The sequence below is a fragment of the Protopterus annectens genome, chromosome 15.part0 (assembly GCF_019279795.1).
Source record: "Protopterus annectens isolate FY-2018-M chromosome 15.part0, PAN1.0, whole genome shotgun sequence".
Taxonomy (NCBI): domain Eukaryota; kingdom Metazoa; phylum Chordata; order Ceratodontiformes; family Protopteridae; genus Protopterus; species Protopterus annectens.
The window spans coordinates 224,566,216-224,584,670 of NC_056749.1; the positions used below are offsets into that span (position 1 = coordinate 224,566,216).

At 44.3% G+C, this 18,455-nt stretch overlaps 1 protein-coding gene across 1 annotated transcript in view; it reads left to right on the top strand.

Annotated features, from left to right (window-relative positions):
• The window catches only part of LOC122790151 (pre-mRNA 3'-end-processing factor FIP1-like), a gene marked incomplete in the record, with an annotated part of 1,284,544 nt that overhangs the window by 824,978 nt on the left and 441,111 nt on the right, over positions 1-18,455 (top strand). Inside the window, 1 exon segment of the mRNA XM_044057737.1 lies at positions 16,293-16,350. Within this exon segment, the coding sequence (XP_043913672.1) occupies positions 16,293-16,350 (58 nt within the window).

Here is an 18,455-nt window from a genome sequence, read left to right on the forward strand (position 1 = left end):
TCTTCACCAAGTGCCTGGCACCAGTAGTGGCTTACTGCAGACTTCAGGGGATCCAGATTTACCCCTATTTGGACGACTGCCTTATTCAGGCAGACAGCAAAGATCTTCTGCTTCAACATCTGGACTTTGTTCAACGTCTTCTCCTCCTACTGGGATTCTCAGTGAACATAAAAAAGTCACATTTGATCCCTTCTCAACAAATGGTATTCTTGGGAGCCCTCTTAAATACAACCTTACAAAGGGCCTTCCTCACTCCAGAAAAACAAATTCAGCTGGCTTCTACTTTCAACACCTTGGCAACTCTATCTCAGCTCACTGCAAGGAAATTCCTGCAGGCTCTGGGCTACATGGCTTCCTGCATTCTGTTGATTCCAAACGCAAGGCTTCACATGAGAAAGCTTCAATGGTATCTGAAAAGTGTATGGTCACAGCATTACCACGATCTGGATATTCTGATTCCTCTGATCCCCTGCCTTCAGAAGGAGTTCCTCTGGTGGTCCAGGGCATGCACTTCAAACGAAGGAAAACCTTTTCGTCTTCCTCAACCTACTCAAATCATAACCACGGACGCCTCGGATTATGCTTGGGGAGCACACTTTCTAGACAATTGCCAGCAGGGAACCTGGACAAAGGACCATCTTCACTGGCACATCAATCTGAAGGAAATGTTGGCAGTCCAAAACGCCCTTCTAGCCTTCAAGAATCTTCTACAACCAGGCCCTCTGCTAATTCGCACAGACAACACCACGGTCATGTGGTACATCAACAAGCAGGGGGGTTCTCATTCATACTCCCTTTGCAGACTAGCTATGGGTTTATGGGACACAGCTCTCAATTTGAATCTACATCTCCAGGCTCAATTCATTCCAGGGAAACAGAATCTCTTAGCAGACAGCCTGAGCAGAAACATTTCAGATCCTCACGAATGGATGCTACACACCAACTTGTTCAACAGGATTACTGCAGTTTGGGGATGTCCCCAGATAGATCTGTTTGCATCCCATCTCAATCATCAGCTGCCTCGCTTTTGCACCAGGTCCTTCCACAAAGCAGCTTGGAAAGTGGATGCCCTGTCCTTCAGCTGGAGAAGCCTTTCAGCATATGCCTTCCCTCTTCTTCCTCTACTACCTCGGGTATTACTGAAAATAAAACAGGACAAGCCCAAGTTCCTCATCTTGATTGCTCCAAATTGGCCTCGACAGTTTTGGTATCCAACTTTAAAGCTCCTGTTCTCGGGGCCTCCTTGGATTCTCCCACTGAACCCTTCGCTTCTGTCCCAGCATCAGGGTCAGTTACTACATTCCAATCTCAAGACCCTTTGCCTGGCAGCTTGGCTCTTCAAAGGAGTTTGATTCCTTCTAGTCTTCCCAAACAAGTTTTGGATGTTCTTTTGGAAGCTAGACGGCCTAGCACTAGGAAATCCTATGCCTCTAAATGGAAGAGGTTTTCTGTTTGGATGCAGGACCGAGGTTCTGATCCTCAGGTACCTGATCTCTCTTCTATTTTGCTTTACCTTTCGGAGCTTTTATCTAAAGGACTTTCCTTTTCTTCCATTAAGATTCATGCTTCTGCTATTTCTGCACATTTCAGTGCTGATCCTCCTGTTTTTTCTCATCCTTTGGTGAAGCAGTTCTTGAGAGGGGCTAAAAATTTGCGACCTCCAAGGACCCCTCCTGTCCCTGCCTGGGATCTTAATTATGTTTTAGAAAAACTTACTTTGCCTCCTTTTGAGCCTGCTGCATCTTCAGATATTAAGTTTCTGTCCTGGAAGACTGTTCTTTTGTTAGCATTGACCTCTGCCAGAAGGGTCTCAGAGTTGCAAGCTCTCATGGCTGTGGAACCATACCTTATTTTCCATCAGGACAGAGTATCCTTGAGGACCAATCCTACTTTCATGCCTAAAGTGATTTCGAAAGTGGCTTTAAATCAGACAATTCACCTTCCTACTTTCTTTCCAAATCCTCAAAACAAAGGGGAAAGGATTTTGCATTCATTAGATGTGCACAGACAGTTACGATTTTACCTGGACAAGACAAAAGATTTCAGAAAGTCTAACCAATTGATGTTATGTGATCCTATCTCGCCTACATTCTGAATGATGGGTTCGGAGCCGATCCCTCGGCTCCGACTCGGCACGCTTATGCCAAAGAGCGAAGTCTCTTATTGGCTGAGCTTACTATATCCCAGGATGCACCACTACCAGTCCCCCAGATCTCGTTTGCCGCTTCCCTGCGAAGACGTGGTCTCGAGCTGGCTGGGCTGAGTAGTTTTTATTAACTAACTTTTCTGTCAGTTTTTTGCTGTTTTTGCTCACAAAAGCTGTTTTAACGGCTATCGCTAACTTTGTGTACGATTTGGATTGAAAAATTGTAAAATTGTTGTGTGTGATTGGGTTGAGTTTGTTTTCGGCCCCCCTCCATCCAGGGCCTTCCCGGACTGTCAACCTTTAATTACTTACAGGATCTCTAGTAATTTTATAGTTGGTTTAGAGTTCCCTGTTCTTTTTTTACAGGAAGTGTTTGCATTAAGCTATTACTGTAAGCTATCATCAGTAAGAATTTAGTGGTTTACTTTCCTGTCAGTGACTAAAATTGTGTAACATCATGTCTCAAACCCCTAGGCCTTCGGGCTTTAAAAAATGTTCAAATGCGGGTTTAAAATGTCTATCACAGACGATCATTCGCTCTGTGTATATTGTCTCGGGCAAAGCACTTGCAGGAGTCATGCAGTGTATGTCACGCTTTTTCCTCAAGGGTCCTCCAGGAGAGGAAAAATAAATTGATTCTTAAGGGGTTAGTTAAACCTTCCTTTGAAGAAGCCTTGGCATCCTCTCCTGCTCCGGCCAAAAAGAAAAGAGCTTCGGTTCCGACCAGTCCGTCGGATCCGACTGCCAAGAAACTTAGGCAGGCCTCTCCTTCGGCTCCAAAGACTTCGGAGCCGAGGTTGGAACGGTCTGCCTCGATGCCACCAGTATCGACTCCTCTGGCTTCGGAGCCGATGGCTGGGGCATCGAGAGGCGGGTCACCTTCGTCGGCTCCACTGCTCTCGGAGCCGACAAGGGTCGCCCGCTCAGACACTTCCTCCTCGGCACCGAAGTCTACCTCGGCACCGATGGAATCTGCTGTGAGTATTCCCTCGGCGCCAATACTCATCCAGTCGCCTCTGACGCGGTACCCGATCCCTTTGGGGCCGATGGAGAGGGCTTCTCGAACCCGTTCACTTTCCTCTCGGTCTCGAGGATGTCGGATTCTGATATAGACAGGGTGCTCCAAAGACTGTTCCAGTCCCCAGTCTTCCAAAATTTGTTTCGGTTCCGACCCAGCTGGTTTCGAGCCGATGACCTTGGCCCACCCGTTGCCATTCCTCCTCCGACCGCTTGGCTCCGGAGCAGGTGCTGTTGGAGCCGGTGGAGCTCTCAGGGTCGGCTCCGTCCCTTACTCCAACCCGGGCCTTCGGGTCCGGGTTTTGTACGCGGACTTCTTCGGCTGGACCCGGGGTGATGTTTGGGACCTATGCTTTGGTTCCGAGCCTCCCTCGGTGCCCGGCTGCGGGACTTCCGTCGGCTATCACGGCTCCGGAGTCCGGACACTCCCAGGATTCTGGGGGTCCGGCTTTCAGGGCCATGAGGAGTGCCTTGGCCAAGTCCTCTTTTTTTACCAGCACCTTCCCTGGGCGTGGAGACTGGGTCTTTGGCAGTTCCCCTGTCCGTAGCCAGCGGAGCCCCGCGGCCTGAGGTTACCCCAGTGGGGTTCCCTCCTCCTGAGGGTTCTTCGGAGTTGTCTTCAGAGGAACCCCAAGGAAGAGATCGTGCAAGAGGAAGCACGTGGAGTCCCCGGAGTCTATTACATCGGAGACTGATATGGATGATGCGGAGGGGTCCCAGTCGTCCTCGGATGATGTCTCATTTGCAGACATCTTAGAGATCCTCAAACAACGAGGCTGGATATCCAAACCCCTCTGCTGACGAATCAGTCCTCCTCAAGCCCTTTGGGGCTCAGCCCTCCGCCTCCTCCGTGTCTCCGGCCTTGACGAGCTTCTGGATTTAGTTTGTCAGGGCGTGGAACATCCAGATACCGTGGAACCAGTCCCTTCTCGTCCAAATAAATTTTTATCTGCTCCCCGAGAAGGAGTTCCTTACTAAAGGCGTGGCTGTAGATGCCATGGTGGTGGCATCTGCTACACAACAGGACGTGGCAGAGGCTTCAACGTCCATCCATCCTCCTAATAAGGAGTCTAGGAGTATGGATAGGTGGAAGCGCACCCTGACTTCAGCGGCCTTTACCTTAAGGTCTCTGAATTATTTGGCACATTTTACCAGGCTTCAGAGGGATCTGGTCAAGGAGTTGTCAGATTCCTCTCGGGTAACCTACCTGAGCAGCTAGCCCAGTCCGTTAGCTCTCAGTTGGCTATCCTTACGGCAAGTTCTAACTTGTCCATGAGGCTCATTTCCTATGCGGCCGAAGGCGGGTAGAGCGGCAGGCACAGGCGTGGCTCTCGAGACAAGCCTGGCTCCGCTTGTGTCAGTTTGGAGGCCTTCAAGTCTTCCTTCACGACGCTCCCTTTGATAGGTCCTCATTGTTTGGACCCAAGGTGAAAGACACCCTTACCCGCTGCGAGCAAGAGGGAACAACGTTATCTGCCGCAGGTGCCCGTTATCCCACTCCCTTTCGGCCTTACCCCAAGGCGAAAGGAGGGGGGAAAATGTGGTTCCGAAAATCTCGCAAGTTTTTCTCCCAACAGCAGGAAGATTCCCCGTCCAGAGGCAGAGGGCGGGGAAATTTTTCAGGGAGACGCCGTCCCAGAGGCGGCAGAGGGCCCCGCAATTCTGGAGACCGCGAGTCCTTTCGTGGCTCTTCAGCCTCCCACACGTCATGAGGGATTGCCCGGCTGTGCTGCTCCGGAGCCAGTCGGGTGTCGTTTTGCCAAGCACCTAAATGCCTGGGAGTCAATCACTCAGGACAGATGGGTGCTTCGGATCATTGCCGGAGGTTACACCATCCCATTCAAATACTCACCCCCACCGTCCAAGAGAATCCCGGACCCACCACCCAGTCAAAGGGAAATAGCAGCCGCAGAAGCTTTAAAGCTGCTAGAAAAGGAGTCATCCAACCGGTCCCCACAGACCAGATCGGATCAGGAAATTACTCCAGGTTCTTTTAGTGCCAAAAGACAGGGGACCTGAGACCAATATTGGATCTCAGCAGACTGAACCAATCCGTCACGAAATCCAAATTCGAATGGTCACGTTACAATCCATTCTCCGTTGTTGGAGAAGGATGTTTGGATGTGCTCCATAGACCTCAAGGACGCCTATTATCACATACCGATACATCAGGCGTCCAGAAGGTATCTGCGCTTCAGCCTGGGAGTCAGTCATTACCAATTTTGTGCTCTGCCCTTTGGTCTCACCACAGCCCCAGGGTGTTCACCAAGTGTTTGGCAGTAGTGACGGCTCACCTGAGAAGTCTTGGATTCCAAGTGTTTCCCTATCTCGACGACTGGCTCCTGACTGCCACCACCAGGCATCTACTAATGGACAACCTCAAAGCCACCATCTCCCTGGGTGTTCCCTAGGGATTACATTCAATTGGTCAAAGTCTGTCTTGCTGCCCTCTCAACGCATAAAGTTTATAGGAGCAGAGATAGACTCAAGATTGATGCGTCTTTCTTCCTGCCGAAAGGATCCGAACTTTACAGGGCCAAGTTCAAGCTCTAATCTCGAGATCCAAAGCCCCAGCCAGGATGGTCCTACAGGTTTTAGGCTCAATGTCTGCCACGGTTCTTTTAGTTCCTCTAGCAAGATTACACATGAGGATTCTTCAGTGGCTCTTGTCAACTCAATGGTCCTTTCAGGATCTTCGCTCAATCAGCACATCATGATTACGGAAATATGCAAAAGGGACCATCGCTGGTGGCTTCAGACATCCAACTTGGACCAGGGAAAACCCTTTGTTCTCGGCCCTCCAGTGGTTACCCTGACGACAGATGCCTCCCAGATAGGGTGGGGGGGGCATTGTCTGGGCAGGCTAGTTCAGGGCTCCTGGCTTCCGGACCAAGCTCTTCTCCACATCAACGTGTTGGAGATGAGGGCTGTACTTCTATCCCTACAGGCCTTACACAAGTTTCTTCCTCAGGGCATCATCGCCATCCACACAGACAACATGTCGGTGGTTTGGTATCTGAACAAACAAGGAGGGACCAGATCGTATCCCCTTTGCAGAGAGGCCATGAGAGTGTGGGAATGGGCTGTAGCTACCAACCGCTTCTTGGTAGCGACCCACATCCCGGGAAAGTCAAATGTATTGGCGGACAAATTAAGCAGGACAATTCTCTCTCCTCACGAATGGTCTCTAAACCGCAGTAGCAGCCCAGGTTTTCAAGAGATGGGGGACGCCGTGCTGTGACCTATTTGCAACTCCACAAAACACCAAGTGCCAGAGGTTCTTCTCCTTGATTCCACATCAGGAAGTACCAGCCATGGATGCTCTAGCACAACCTTGGCCAACAGGGCTACTTTATGCCTTTCCTCCAATTCCACTCCTTCCAAAAGTTATTCAAAAAGCTTCTCAACTGGGGTCTTCAATGATTCTGATTGCCCCATACTGGCCTCGTCAGATATGGTTTCCTTACCTGAAAAAGCATGCAGTGGACGATCCGTGGACCTTAGACCTGATCCCGGATTTGCTAATCCATCAGTTGGGACATTGGCATCAGTCCCTTCAATCTCTAAAATTGACAGCTTGGCTCCTCCACTTCCAACCTTAGTTAGAAGGCACACTCTAGATCCGGAAGTTGTTCACATTTTATCTTCGGCCCACAAACCCACCACTAACAAATTGTACCTCAGTAAGTGGAAGAGGTTTGCTATCTGGGCTCAACTCAAGGGCTTAGACCCTATCACTGCTCCTGTCCCAGAGGTTTTGAAATTCTTAACATCCCTGTTTAATCAGGGATCTTCTGTCTCAACTATTAAAGTCCAACTAGCTGCTATCTCTAAATTCCATGAATCCACGGATCCTCCTTTGATGAGCAGCAGATTATGCAAAACGTTCATTAAAGGTGCCAGTCTGTTAAGACCACCAGTTTTTCATCCTGCACCTCCGTGGGATCTTGATTTGGTGCTTTGCGCATTAACATCTCCCCCTTTTGAACCGGCTGCTACATGCGAATTAAAATATCTGTCTTGGAAAACGGCATTCTTAGTGGCTATTACCTCTGCAAGAAGAGTCTCAGAGCTTCAAGCCCTGTCTATTAAACCACCGTACTTGATTTTCCACAAGGATAGAGTATCACTTAGGCCTAATCCATCCTTTGTCCCAAAAGTCTGTTCTAGTTTCTGTCTTCAACAATCTCTAGAGCTACCAGTTTTCTTTCCAAAATTCTCTAATGAAGCAGAATACACTCTCCATAAATTGGATGTTCACAGGCAATTACGCTTCTATTTAGACAGGACTCAGCAACCGTAAGTCAGACCAGTTGTTTGTGTCCTTCTCAGATAATAAATTGGGCCAAACCATTACAAAAGCTACAATCTCAAAATGGATCAGAGATTGCATAACTCAGGCCTATTCTTCTTGAATAAACAACTTACATCATCTATCAAAGCTCATTCTACCAGAGCTATGGCTACTTCTATAGCCTTTCATTCCAAGCTCGCTATATCGGAAATTTGTGCTGGCTACTTGGTCCAACCCGCACACTTTCATTTCCCACTACAAATTGGATGTGGCATCTAGAGGACGAGCTTCATTTGGTTCCACGGTACTCAGGAGTGTTTTCCAGTGAGCCACCCAGGATTCAGGTGCTAGGACGCTGTCCCATCATTCAGAATGTAGGTGAGATAGGATCACATAACATCTTTTAGTTATGTACTCACCATAACTTCAGATGTTTGGGATCCATCTCGCCTACATTCCTGATACCCACCCTCCTTCCCCTGCCTTGCAGATCAGAAGAGATTGAACGGTTTTGAGCTCCACTGTTTTATCTTGTTTCATCTGACGATGTTATATAAGCAGGGTATGCATGTGTGCATGTATGCGGACAAACTAGATCTGGGGGACTGGTAGTGGTGCATCCTGGGATATAGTAAGCTCAGCCAATAAGAGACTTCGCTCTTTGGCATAAGCGTGCCGAGTCGGAGCCGAGGGATCGGCTCCGAACCCATCATTCAGAATGTAGGCGAGATGGATCCCAAACATCTGAAGTTATGGTGAGTACATAACTAAAAGTTTGTTTCCTTTGCCTCCAGTTCTCTTGGAAAACCTATTTCTAAACAAACTATTTCCAAATGGATTGCTTATGGAATCAGATTTTGTTACACTCATCATGGGAAACAGTTTCCAGGTACCATTAGAAGTCACTCTACTAGAGCAGCTGCCACTTCTACAGCTTTCCTCAGAGGAGTCCCTACCAAGGATATCTTGGAAGCTGCCACTTGGAGTTCTGTGCATACTTTTTCCAAGTACTACAATCTCCCCTTGTTTTCTAAGTCCAGGGCAGGCTTTGCCTCTGCTGTCTTGCAGGGTATTCTTGCCTCCCCTTCTTCTATCTAAAGCCTCCTCCCCTTTTACACTGCTTTGGGATTCCACCCTACAGTTATGACTGCAACAGTGAAACACGAAGAACATAGTACAGTTGTGTACACCTACCATAAATGTAGATGTTGAGTGTCTTCACTGTTGCAGTCGGGTTTCCTCCCTCCTATCCCCTCTTATCCTTTTTTGTGGTGTATTTGTGTTTCCTTGTTGGATTCATTTTTGGTTTATTGGGGACTTCTGACATCTGGGGCAAGAAAGGCTGGAGAAGATGGCGTCGGCTGAGGGCTATGTACCAAAGCGTACTGACGTCAGGGTACTAGCCTATACAGCCGACGCCGGACCCAGACTTTGGGATTCTGGCCAACCTCGGGCTGCCTGCCGGCAGGAGCACCCTACAGTTATGACTGCAACAGTGAAGACACTCGAACATCTACATTTATGGTAGGTGTACACAACTGTACTTTCTGAAGTCCACGTTCCGAATGGTTACTCTTCAGTCCATTTTTCCCTTGATAGAAAAAGGAGTATGGATGTGCTCCATCGATCTCAAGGATGCCTACTACCACATCAAGATGGACAAGGCATCCAGGAGTCACTTACGCTTCTGGCTGGGAGCCAGTCACTTCCAGTTTCGTGCCCTGCCCTTTGGTCTCACCACAGCCCCCAGGGTGTTTACCAAGTGTTTGGCAGTGGTGACGGCTCACCTGAGACGTCGGGGATTCCAGGTATTTCCATATCTGGATGACTGGCTTCTCACCGCCCCACCAGGCATCTCCTCATTCAAGCCAGGGAGGCTACCAGTACACTTTGTCAACAACTAGGAATTACCTTGAACTGGGAAAAGTCTGCCTTGCTGCCCTCACAGCGTGTTGTTTTTATAGGCGCAGAGCTAGACTCTATTCAAATGTGGGCTTTTCTGCCACAAGAGAGGATAAGAGTGCTGCAGTCTCAGATTCACACATTGTTGCCCCTCAACAGAGTTCAGGCCAGGTTAGTTCTCCAGCTCCTGGGATCAATGGCTGCCACCATTATGCTGGTGCCTCTAGCCAGGTTACACATGCGGATCCTACAGTGGCTCCTTTCGGCCCAATGGTCCTTTCAGAAACTTCCTCTTTCCCACTTGATACTTCTCACGGAACGGTGCAAACAGGACCTCCGCTGGTGTCTATGTTCCACCAATCTGGACAAGGGGAGGAGCTTGATTCCTTTGTCTCCAGTGGCCACTGTGACCACGGATGCCTCCCAGATGGGGTGGGGGGGGCACTATCTTGGCAGGATGGTCCAAAGCACGTGGCAAGATCACAAGGTACACCTGCACATCAGTGTTCTAGAGATGAGAGCGGTGTTACTAGCGTTGTGGGCACTCCAAAGCTCTCTTCCTCTGGGAACGATTGCAATTCACTCAGACAGCATGTCTGTGGTGCGGTACCTGAACAAGCAGGGGGGAACCAAGTCTTATCCCCTCTGCAGAGAGGCCATGCGAGTGTGGCATTGGGCAGTGGCTTCCCAACGTTTTTTAGTGGCAACGTACATTCTGGGAAAGACCAACATGATAGCAGACAGGCTGAGCAGAGCTATTCTGATGCCTTACGAGTGGTCCCTGAACAACCGAGTGGCGGTTCAAATTTTCAACAGGTGGGGTCAGCCTTGCTGCGATCTCTTCGCCAGCCCTCTCTATGCCAAATGCAGTAAGTACTTCACACTGATCCCCCCCACAGGGGGAGTCCCTCAGGGACGCTCTAGTCCACGATTGGCCCTCCAGTCTGATCTATGCTTTCCCTCCGTTTCCTCTGTTGCCAAGAGTGATTCAGAAAGCCATATCCTTGGGAAGCAGGATGATTCTAATTGCTCCACACTGGCCTCGACAAGTATGGTTCCCTTTTCTTCAGCAGTACGCAGTGGACGGTCCTTGGACCCTGGACCCAGTGCCAGACGTACTGATTCACATGTCAGGACAGTTCCATCCCTCCCTGAGAACCCTCAGGTTGACAGCCTGGCTGCTCCACTTCCATCACTAGTTAGAAGACATTCCTTTTCACCCGAGGTGGTACACATCTTGTCTTCGTCTCATAAGTCTTCCACCAGAAGGATTTATTCCAGCAAATGGAAGAGATTCTCCATTTGGGCTCAGGCCCAAGGTTTGGACCCCTTCACAGCCCCAATTCCGTTGGTCTTAGATTTTTTAGCCATGCTTTTCTGACAGGGCTCCACGCCTGCTACCATTAAGGTGCAGCTGGCTGCAATTTCCAATTTTCATACATCTTACGAGCCTTCTCTTATGGGCCATAAACTTTGTAAGGCCTTCTTGAAAGGTGCCTGGTTACTTCGCCCTCCTGTTTCAGAACCTGTCATGCCATGGGATCTAAACCTTGTGTTACAAGCCATCACTTCACCGCCCTTTGAACCGGCTGCCACCTGTGAATTAAAATTTCTATCTTGGAAGACGGCTTTCCTAATAGCCATTACATCGGCCAGAAGAGTATCAGAGATTCAAGCTTTGTCCAGTAAACCTCCGTATTTGACCTTTTATAAGGACAGAGTTTCCGTGAGACTTAACCCGTCCTTCCATCCGAAGGTGTCATCCACCGTTAATCTTCATCAGTCTATTGAGTTACCTGTGTCCTTTCCAAACTTTTCCAATAAAGCAGAGTTTAGATTTCACCAGTTGGATGTGCACAGACGACTAAGATTCTACTTACACAGGACTAAGCATATTAGGAAGTCTGATCAACTGTTTGTGTCCTTCTCAGAAAACAGAACAGGTTGTCCTATTTCCAAGAGCACAATTTCTAAATGAATCAAAGATTGTATTTCCTTTATCTATTCGTCAGCAGGCAGAAATTTACCCTTTCCCGTCAAAGCTCACTCTACCAGGGCAGTGTCTACATCAATAGCTTACCATGCCAGGCTTTCATTGGATGATATTTGTGCTGCGACCACCTGGGCCTCTCCGCACACCTTTATTACTCATTACAAGTTGGACGTGGCTTCTAGGGGCCGGGCTTCCTTTGGTTCCACGGTTCTCAGGAGTATTTTCCTATGAGCCGCCAAGGATAGAGGTGCTGGGGATGCTGTCCTGTGAGTAAAGAATGTAGGCGAGATAGGACCACATAACATCAGGTAGTTATGTACTCACCATAACGATCGATGTATGTGGTCCATCTCACCTCACATTCTTACGTACCCTCCCACCTGCCCCCTTTTTATAGGATTTGGAGGAAAATTGGCTCTGAGAACCCTTCAATGTCAGTTGTTTTTTCTTTCCTTTCTGGCTGGAGCTCCTTCCAATGGCGGTTGTGCGTGGGGTGCGACTGGAATGGCTGCAAACTAGATCTGGGGCTAGGGTGAGGTGCAACTTGTGATACCGGGTTAGCCCAACCAGTTAGAGACTTTGTGCTAGAGAAATAAGTTGGCCGAGTCGGAGCCGATTCTCGGCTCCGAACCTGTGAGTAAAGAATGTGAGGCGAGATGGACCACATACATCGATCGTTATGGTGAGTACATAACTACCTGTTTTTGGTAATTGGATCGCAGTGACTGACTGGGAACAAGTTGTGTACAATTTTTTTTAGTGCTGGACAAATCAGATGGATGTTGGATGATTTTATAGGTGCTAAGAAGCTCTGTATATATTAGTTAATGAGGCAATCTAACCAATTTAGGATTTTTAGTTTTATGTAGTGGTGAGTTCTGAAAGGGGTATTTGCTGCAAATTTAGCAACATTGTTATATAGCAATGTTAAAGTTTTAATTATTGTAAAGCCTGGAATTAGTAAAGATGGGAGCAAAGTATGGTGAGAGGAGATAAGTAGTGGCAAGTGTAATTTTAGTTGTCTGTGAGCAATTTTTTCACTCTGTAAAGCATCCCTAGTTTTTGATGAGTTTTTCTTTTCCAATTTTGTATGTACAGGTTGAATGTAAGCTTATCATTCCTAATAATTTGCTGTGAGAGGTGACTTCAACGGTTGCATTATCAAGAGAGAGGACTGTAAAGTTACTTTTTTCATGAGCAAGGGATTTGGGGGGGGGGGTAGTAGTTTTGTCTTTTTTTTGGGTTGAACATAAGTTGTGATTTACGAAGCCATGTTTTAGTGGCTGTTAAAGCTTCCTGTGTAATTTTTTTTAGAGGTGTACACTGTTGTCATATGTGCAGATGAAAGTGGAATCATCTGTGGATAATACTAGGGTGGTCTGTTGTGTGGATGTGTACACGGTATTAGTGAAAATGTTAAAGGAGAGGACCAAGGATAGAGCCTTGTGATACACTGGTGGTGACTGGGAGGTAAGGAAAGAGCATTGAGCACCATTTTACTGACTGATACCTAGTGGACAGGTAGCTTTTGAACCACAGAAGGGTGGGTTGAGAAAGACCTAGTGAGGACATTTGAAGTAGAAGTTTGTGGTGACAAACTGTGTTGAAGGCTTTAGACAAGTCTAGAAATAAGGATGAGACTAGATTGCCATTTTCTCTAGCTTTATTGACAGTATCTATACAAGTTAGAAGGGCAGTGCTAGTACTGTGGGAGGGACAGACACCATGTTGTGTAGGAGATAGGAGGTCTTCCTGCAGGAAGATAGTCTAGGAATTTTTTTAATACATTTTTCAAGTATTGGCGAGGGGAGATCAGATAGGTCTAAAGTTGTTAATGTCTGTTGAATTTCCTCCTTTGTGCAGAGGGATAATGTGTGACTTTTTTCAGAGAAGGGCAATTTGTGATTCTTGGATTGACCTATTTGTAAGGATTGAGACAGGATAGGCAGTGCTATTGGTTGCTGTTTTTATGTACTTGTTTGGAATATCAGCAGTGAAGAGTATGGTTTAAGTTTGAGTAGTTTTATATAGGTTTGAAGGTGACAGTGAATGTGGTGATATGTGGCTGTTGGGCAGGGTTGGGATTAGATGTTAGGGGATCCTTGGGTAGGGATGCTGTATTAGCTATAAAATAAGAGTTGAACTGTATTGCAGTTTTGAGTGGTGAGTTATTGGGTGAGGCTTTCCCTTAGCTGTAAACTAGCTATTAAAGCTATATTCTACAACCTTAGCTCACAGGCTAGCAATGCCCAGGCATATAAACTCACCAGCATCCGCTAGTCAAGCCTTACTATTTTGGTTGCAACAGTTTGGGACTGCCTTCCTCCAGAATTCCTTAGAATACCTGAATACATCAAGTCTATAACACGATTTATTAATCCATATAGAAAAAAAATAGTTACATGTGTGTGGTTTACTCACCTACTCATCAACTAAGCCTTACCTAACCTTTAACATCCTCCTATTATTTCACCATCATTATCATGAGCTAACTTGCTCTGTCATTTCAGCAATACATATACCCTTCACCCCAACTTCCCAATTCTTGCAAACTACTAGCTTTATTTCTGCTACTATAACTTACAAAAGGCCAATCCTCTCAGCAGTTTTTGTTCCACTATATTGTAAAGTACTATGCACAGTGACATGTATGTTTTAGGTTCAAATCCAGTATTTTTTTTTTAACTGTTCATGTATTGTATTTTCTTCAGCACTGATCTGTAACAGTTGGACTGTGTCCAAAATGGATCCATTCTGTATCAGTCCAGTACCCTGGGTAAATAAAATTAAATAAAACTAAAACGAAATGTAAAAAAATATCAAATGTAACCACAGATTTTTGACGCCAGAAGGACAAAGGTGGGAGCTATCATTTGTGAGCTTAATACACAACACAAAACAAAACCTCACCAAAGATGTCAAAAACTCAGAAGGTGGGTACAACATGAATTTATTAATATTGTGACACAAGGTTAAGTGTTGGTGTTCACTGAATGTTGTAGTGGACTTCTTCAGAACCAAGTCTAAAATTTCCACACCACTCTGTACTTAAACCTTTTCAATTAAGCTATCTAATTAATAAATTAACTGCCTTAAAGGCATATTCTCATAAATACCATCACATACACAACTTGCAGTGACCTCAACCTTTCACAAACCAATATATTTCATTTCAGTAAAATAAACAATAGCAATAAAAACACACAGACAAGTGATCTGTTAAGCAGTAAAAAATTGAACAGTTAACTTTTATATCAATAAATTGCAACAATAATCGTAAAAGGTCATTGAAAATCCATTAAAAATATTAGTGCCAGGAATAACAAACCTCTTATGTTGTAATCAATTAGTCTGAAATCCTGTATGTTCATGACTCTAAGCTTTAGGATGTTAGTTATAGAAACATTTTCATATAACCCTGCTGGGTTCTTGGAATTTAACCACAGCTGCCACCTCAGTTCCCTAGATTCCATTACAGTTTCCCAGGGTCCACCTCTATGTTTGAGTACAACTTTCTCTAACAATGCAAAGTGAAACATTTTGTGATATCCGCATTGTGTTTTATATTCATGTAAAGCATTATTCAAATTCATTTGTTTATCGTGCATATGTTCATAAATAGTTATTCAATGACCTTTCAGTCTTTGCCACATAAAATGCTCCACAGGGGTCACAACAAGTTATATAAATGACTCCTTTGGTGAAACAGTTGCACCCATCAAGTCAGTCTAACTTTCAACGCTAATGGTCCCAATGAAACTAGTCTAGCTTTCAGTGCTAACGGTCCCATTGAAAATACCTTATCATCAAGAATATAAGGGCACTGGTTACAGCGTCCGCGTTTTCCCGTGCCCCACATAGACTTAAAATGACTAAGGCCCTGTCTTTCAGAAATACTTAAGATTGTAACTTTCTTGAAAGCCATCATTGGGCCATCACCTAAAACATCTAGCAGGCGTTTGAAAACTGATCAATATTTTAAAATAATTTCCTAACTTCATTACTCAAAGGATTATTTCTCAGAATTAAACTTTTACTGAGGTCAGAAGTGCCAGATGGATTCTTCTGTACTTCAACTTTGCCAATGATGGGCTTAAATCTATGAGGTCTTAGGGTTAAAATGTCATCCCTAATTTTTTTCTACAAAGTGCTGTATTTACCTTTGGAGTTTTTGACATCTTTGGTGCAGTTCTGTTTTGTGTAGTTGAGTCTTACCTACAGATTCCTTCCATGTTGTTGGTTTAATCTTAACGATAATAAAAATAAACATTAAAAAAAACAAAAAAAAAAAAAACAATAAATACCCCTTGAAACCTGTCACTCTCTGCTGGAGAACAGGGTGTCACAAAAGTGTGTCTGGTCAGATGGTGTTGCCGTTTTGTCTTTCTAAAACTTAATTCAGTCAGCTAAATTTGGATTCCCATTATGGGGAAAGGTAGAGATACTTATGAACATTTGACTAAATGACTCTGCAACTTCTATAATTTGGTCATTAAGGTTTAAAAAAAATACTGTGCCAGCCACTTATTGATATTTTGTGTCAGGTGAGGAGCTCACATCAAATAACCCAAACTTGAATAAACTAGGTAGCATTATTCATTATTGTCATCAAACGTAATATGCACCTTAATAGCCAGCCTTCTAATTAGATTAACAGAAACACTGATGCTCTGCTGCATCAGAATCTTGCATCCCGTCAACTAGTCATTGATCTTTCAGAAATGGCTGGCTTCCATCACTACTCCTTAATTAGTCATGACTAAAGATTACATCACTATGCATTATTTGTAACTATTACAATGCTATGTAGTTTATAATTCACAGTTGCTTTGATTTGCTAATTTTTGTCTGTTAAGAAAACCTTCATAGTTCAATAAATGGTGAGATGCTAAATACAAGATATGTGCAACACTTTGCTAAATGTCATGTAATTTTTTTAGGGTTATTTCCACCACCTATGGCTCCTCCTCCAGCACTTATAATCCCAACATTGAATGGGTAAGTGTGTGTATATGTATAATAGTATTCATGCTTTTATAATTAATGTTAATGCAGTCACACCTAGTAGCTGTAGAAAATTGCGCTTCTAGCAGCTTTCCTACATTTTAAGATAATGTCTAGCAGATTACATAGATTTTTAGATTTATGAGTCTAAAATCAGTTAAATACTGGGTGTAAATATTTTGTGAATGTTAATATGTAAAAGATACAAACAGGTGTGTTCAACAAAACTCTTACTACTCTTAATAGTAGTCAATGTATTGATTTTTTGCGCCATCAGTGCAGTATGTTTTAATTAAGACATCTCTAAATATTAAAATTTCTCTCTGAATTTGCACAGTTTTTTTATGTAAGTTGTCTTGGCTTTCCTTTCCCCATTCATTAAGCTCCTTTGTCTTCCTTCTGATGCTAGTTTCATTAGCCAGCTGTACTTATTTTGACAACTTGGGCAAGAGTTGAGCTGCTACCCTCAGGCATTTCTTTTTTGTCCTGCCCACAGTCCTATTTTTTGGTGACATCATTTTGTTGGTGAATAATCTGCCAGTGCATTCCCTCATTATGGAAAAGCTGAAGCCTCTGTTCTCTACTTGGGCTGTAGTCCTAGCCATGAATTCCATCCCTCCCCCGTGATAGGTGAGCTGGTAAAATACTGCTGAATTTCCCCAGCAGTCAGTTCCTAAACAGTTTTACATATTTTCAAAACTGTATAGTCTGAGCACACAGCATCAGCAGCAGTATTTTTTTAGTTCGTCACAAGGTTTCATATGACAAACAGTGCTTTTCTTGTGCTTGATTTTTGAGATGTTTATAAAAAGATGAAAATTATGCATATTTTTAGAAATACAATATGCTTGGTATTTGTCAGGCTGTACAGCTTGCAGTGCAGGTATCTGACAGCTTCTCCAACATCATCATATATATTAGCTGTTACCATGCAATAGTTAGTGAATTACTTGGTTTAGCAATGTTTACTTAAAAATGTAAGTACTGCATATCTTTACAATGAGTAACAAACATCTAGTTTTATCTCTGTTGCAGTAAAATTTATTTTTTCTGCCTCCTTCCATGCCATGTACAATGCCCCATCAATAATAAGCATGTGTTGCAACTTTTAAATGGTTATCTTCATTGCAGTGCCTCTTAGAAAAATAATTGTACTGTCATTTTGTTTACATCATAGCCTTTCACACATTTCATGTTAATTGATAATTCAGTGTTTTGAAGAAGCCAGCTCCACACAGTATACTGATAGCATAAGCAGCTATGGATGTCAAGTGGATATACAAAAAAAAAAAAAAAAAGCTGAATTCATGGATGAGTTAACCAGAAAAGACTGGTCAGAGTGGTTAGCCTATTGAAAATGTCATATTTTGGCTTCCATACAGAAGGACAAAAAAAAAATCACTGAACATCTGAAAAATCATTTTATCGCAAAGTTTCAGTATACATTTATATCTGATGTTGTCATTTTTATACATTCCTCAATGAATTGGTCTGTGATCCAAATCAATATCTATCTCTAGATTCTACGATCCGACTTTTGAGCTCTTCCCTTTATCCATAATGCCCCTGACCATTGCATTACCTCTGATCTCATTTGCTGCTTTAACAATTTAGCTGGGATTGCATTCTCTCGAGCTCAGCAGTTGTTATATTTTTGGAAATAGTAAACTTGCAGCTTAACTTAATTTTTCCTTATTTAGCTTTCTAATAGTATCCTCTCTCTCTCTAAACTAACATTATTCTTTTTACCATTACTTGGTATTCTTCTTTACTATAGTTGGTAGTTTTCCCTCTTTCTGTACCTTCACTGTGGGGTATTACATTTTTTTTACAGTTGTTGGTATAAATTTCCTTATTACCAATTCTATTAAAAAAATATTTCTGCTTGCTTGATTTTTTTGCCATTAGGCATTCTACATAACATAGCTGATTCTAAGCCTACTGGATTTAAGAAATGCACTTCCTGTGGGCAGAAGTTACTCAACTATGATGCCCAGAGAAAGTGTATTTATTGTTTAGGCCCTGCTTACCTAAACACTGCTTGTAATATTTGTGCTGGCTTCAATGCTAAGAGCCATCAGCGATCATCATAACAAATT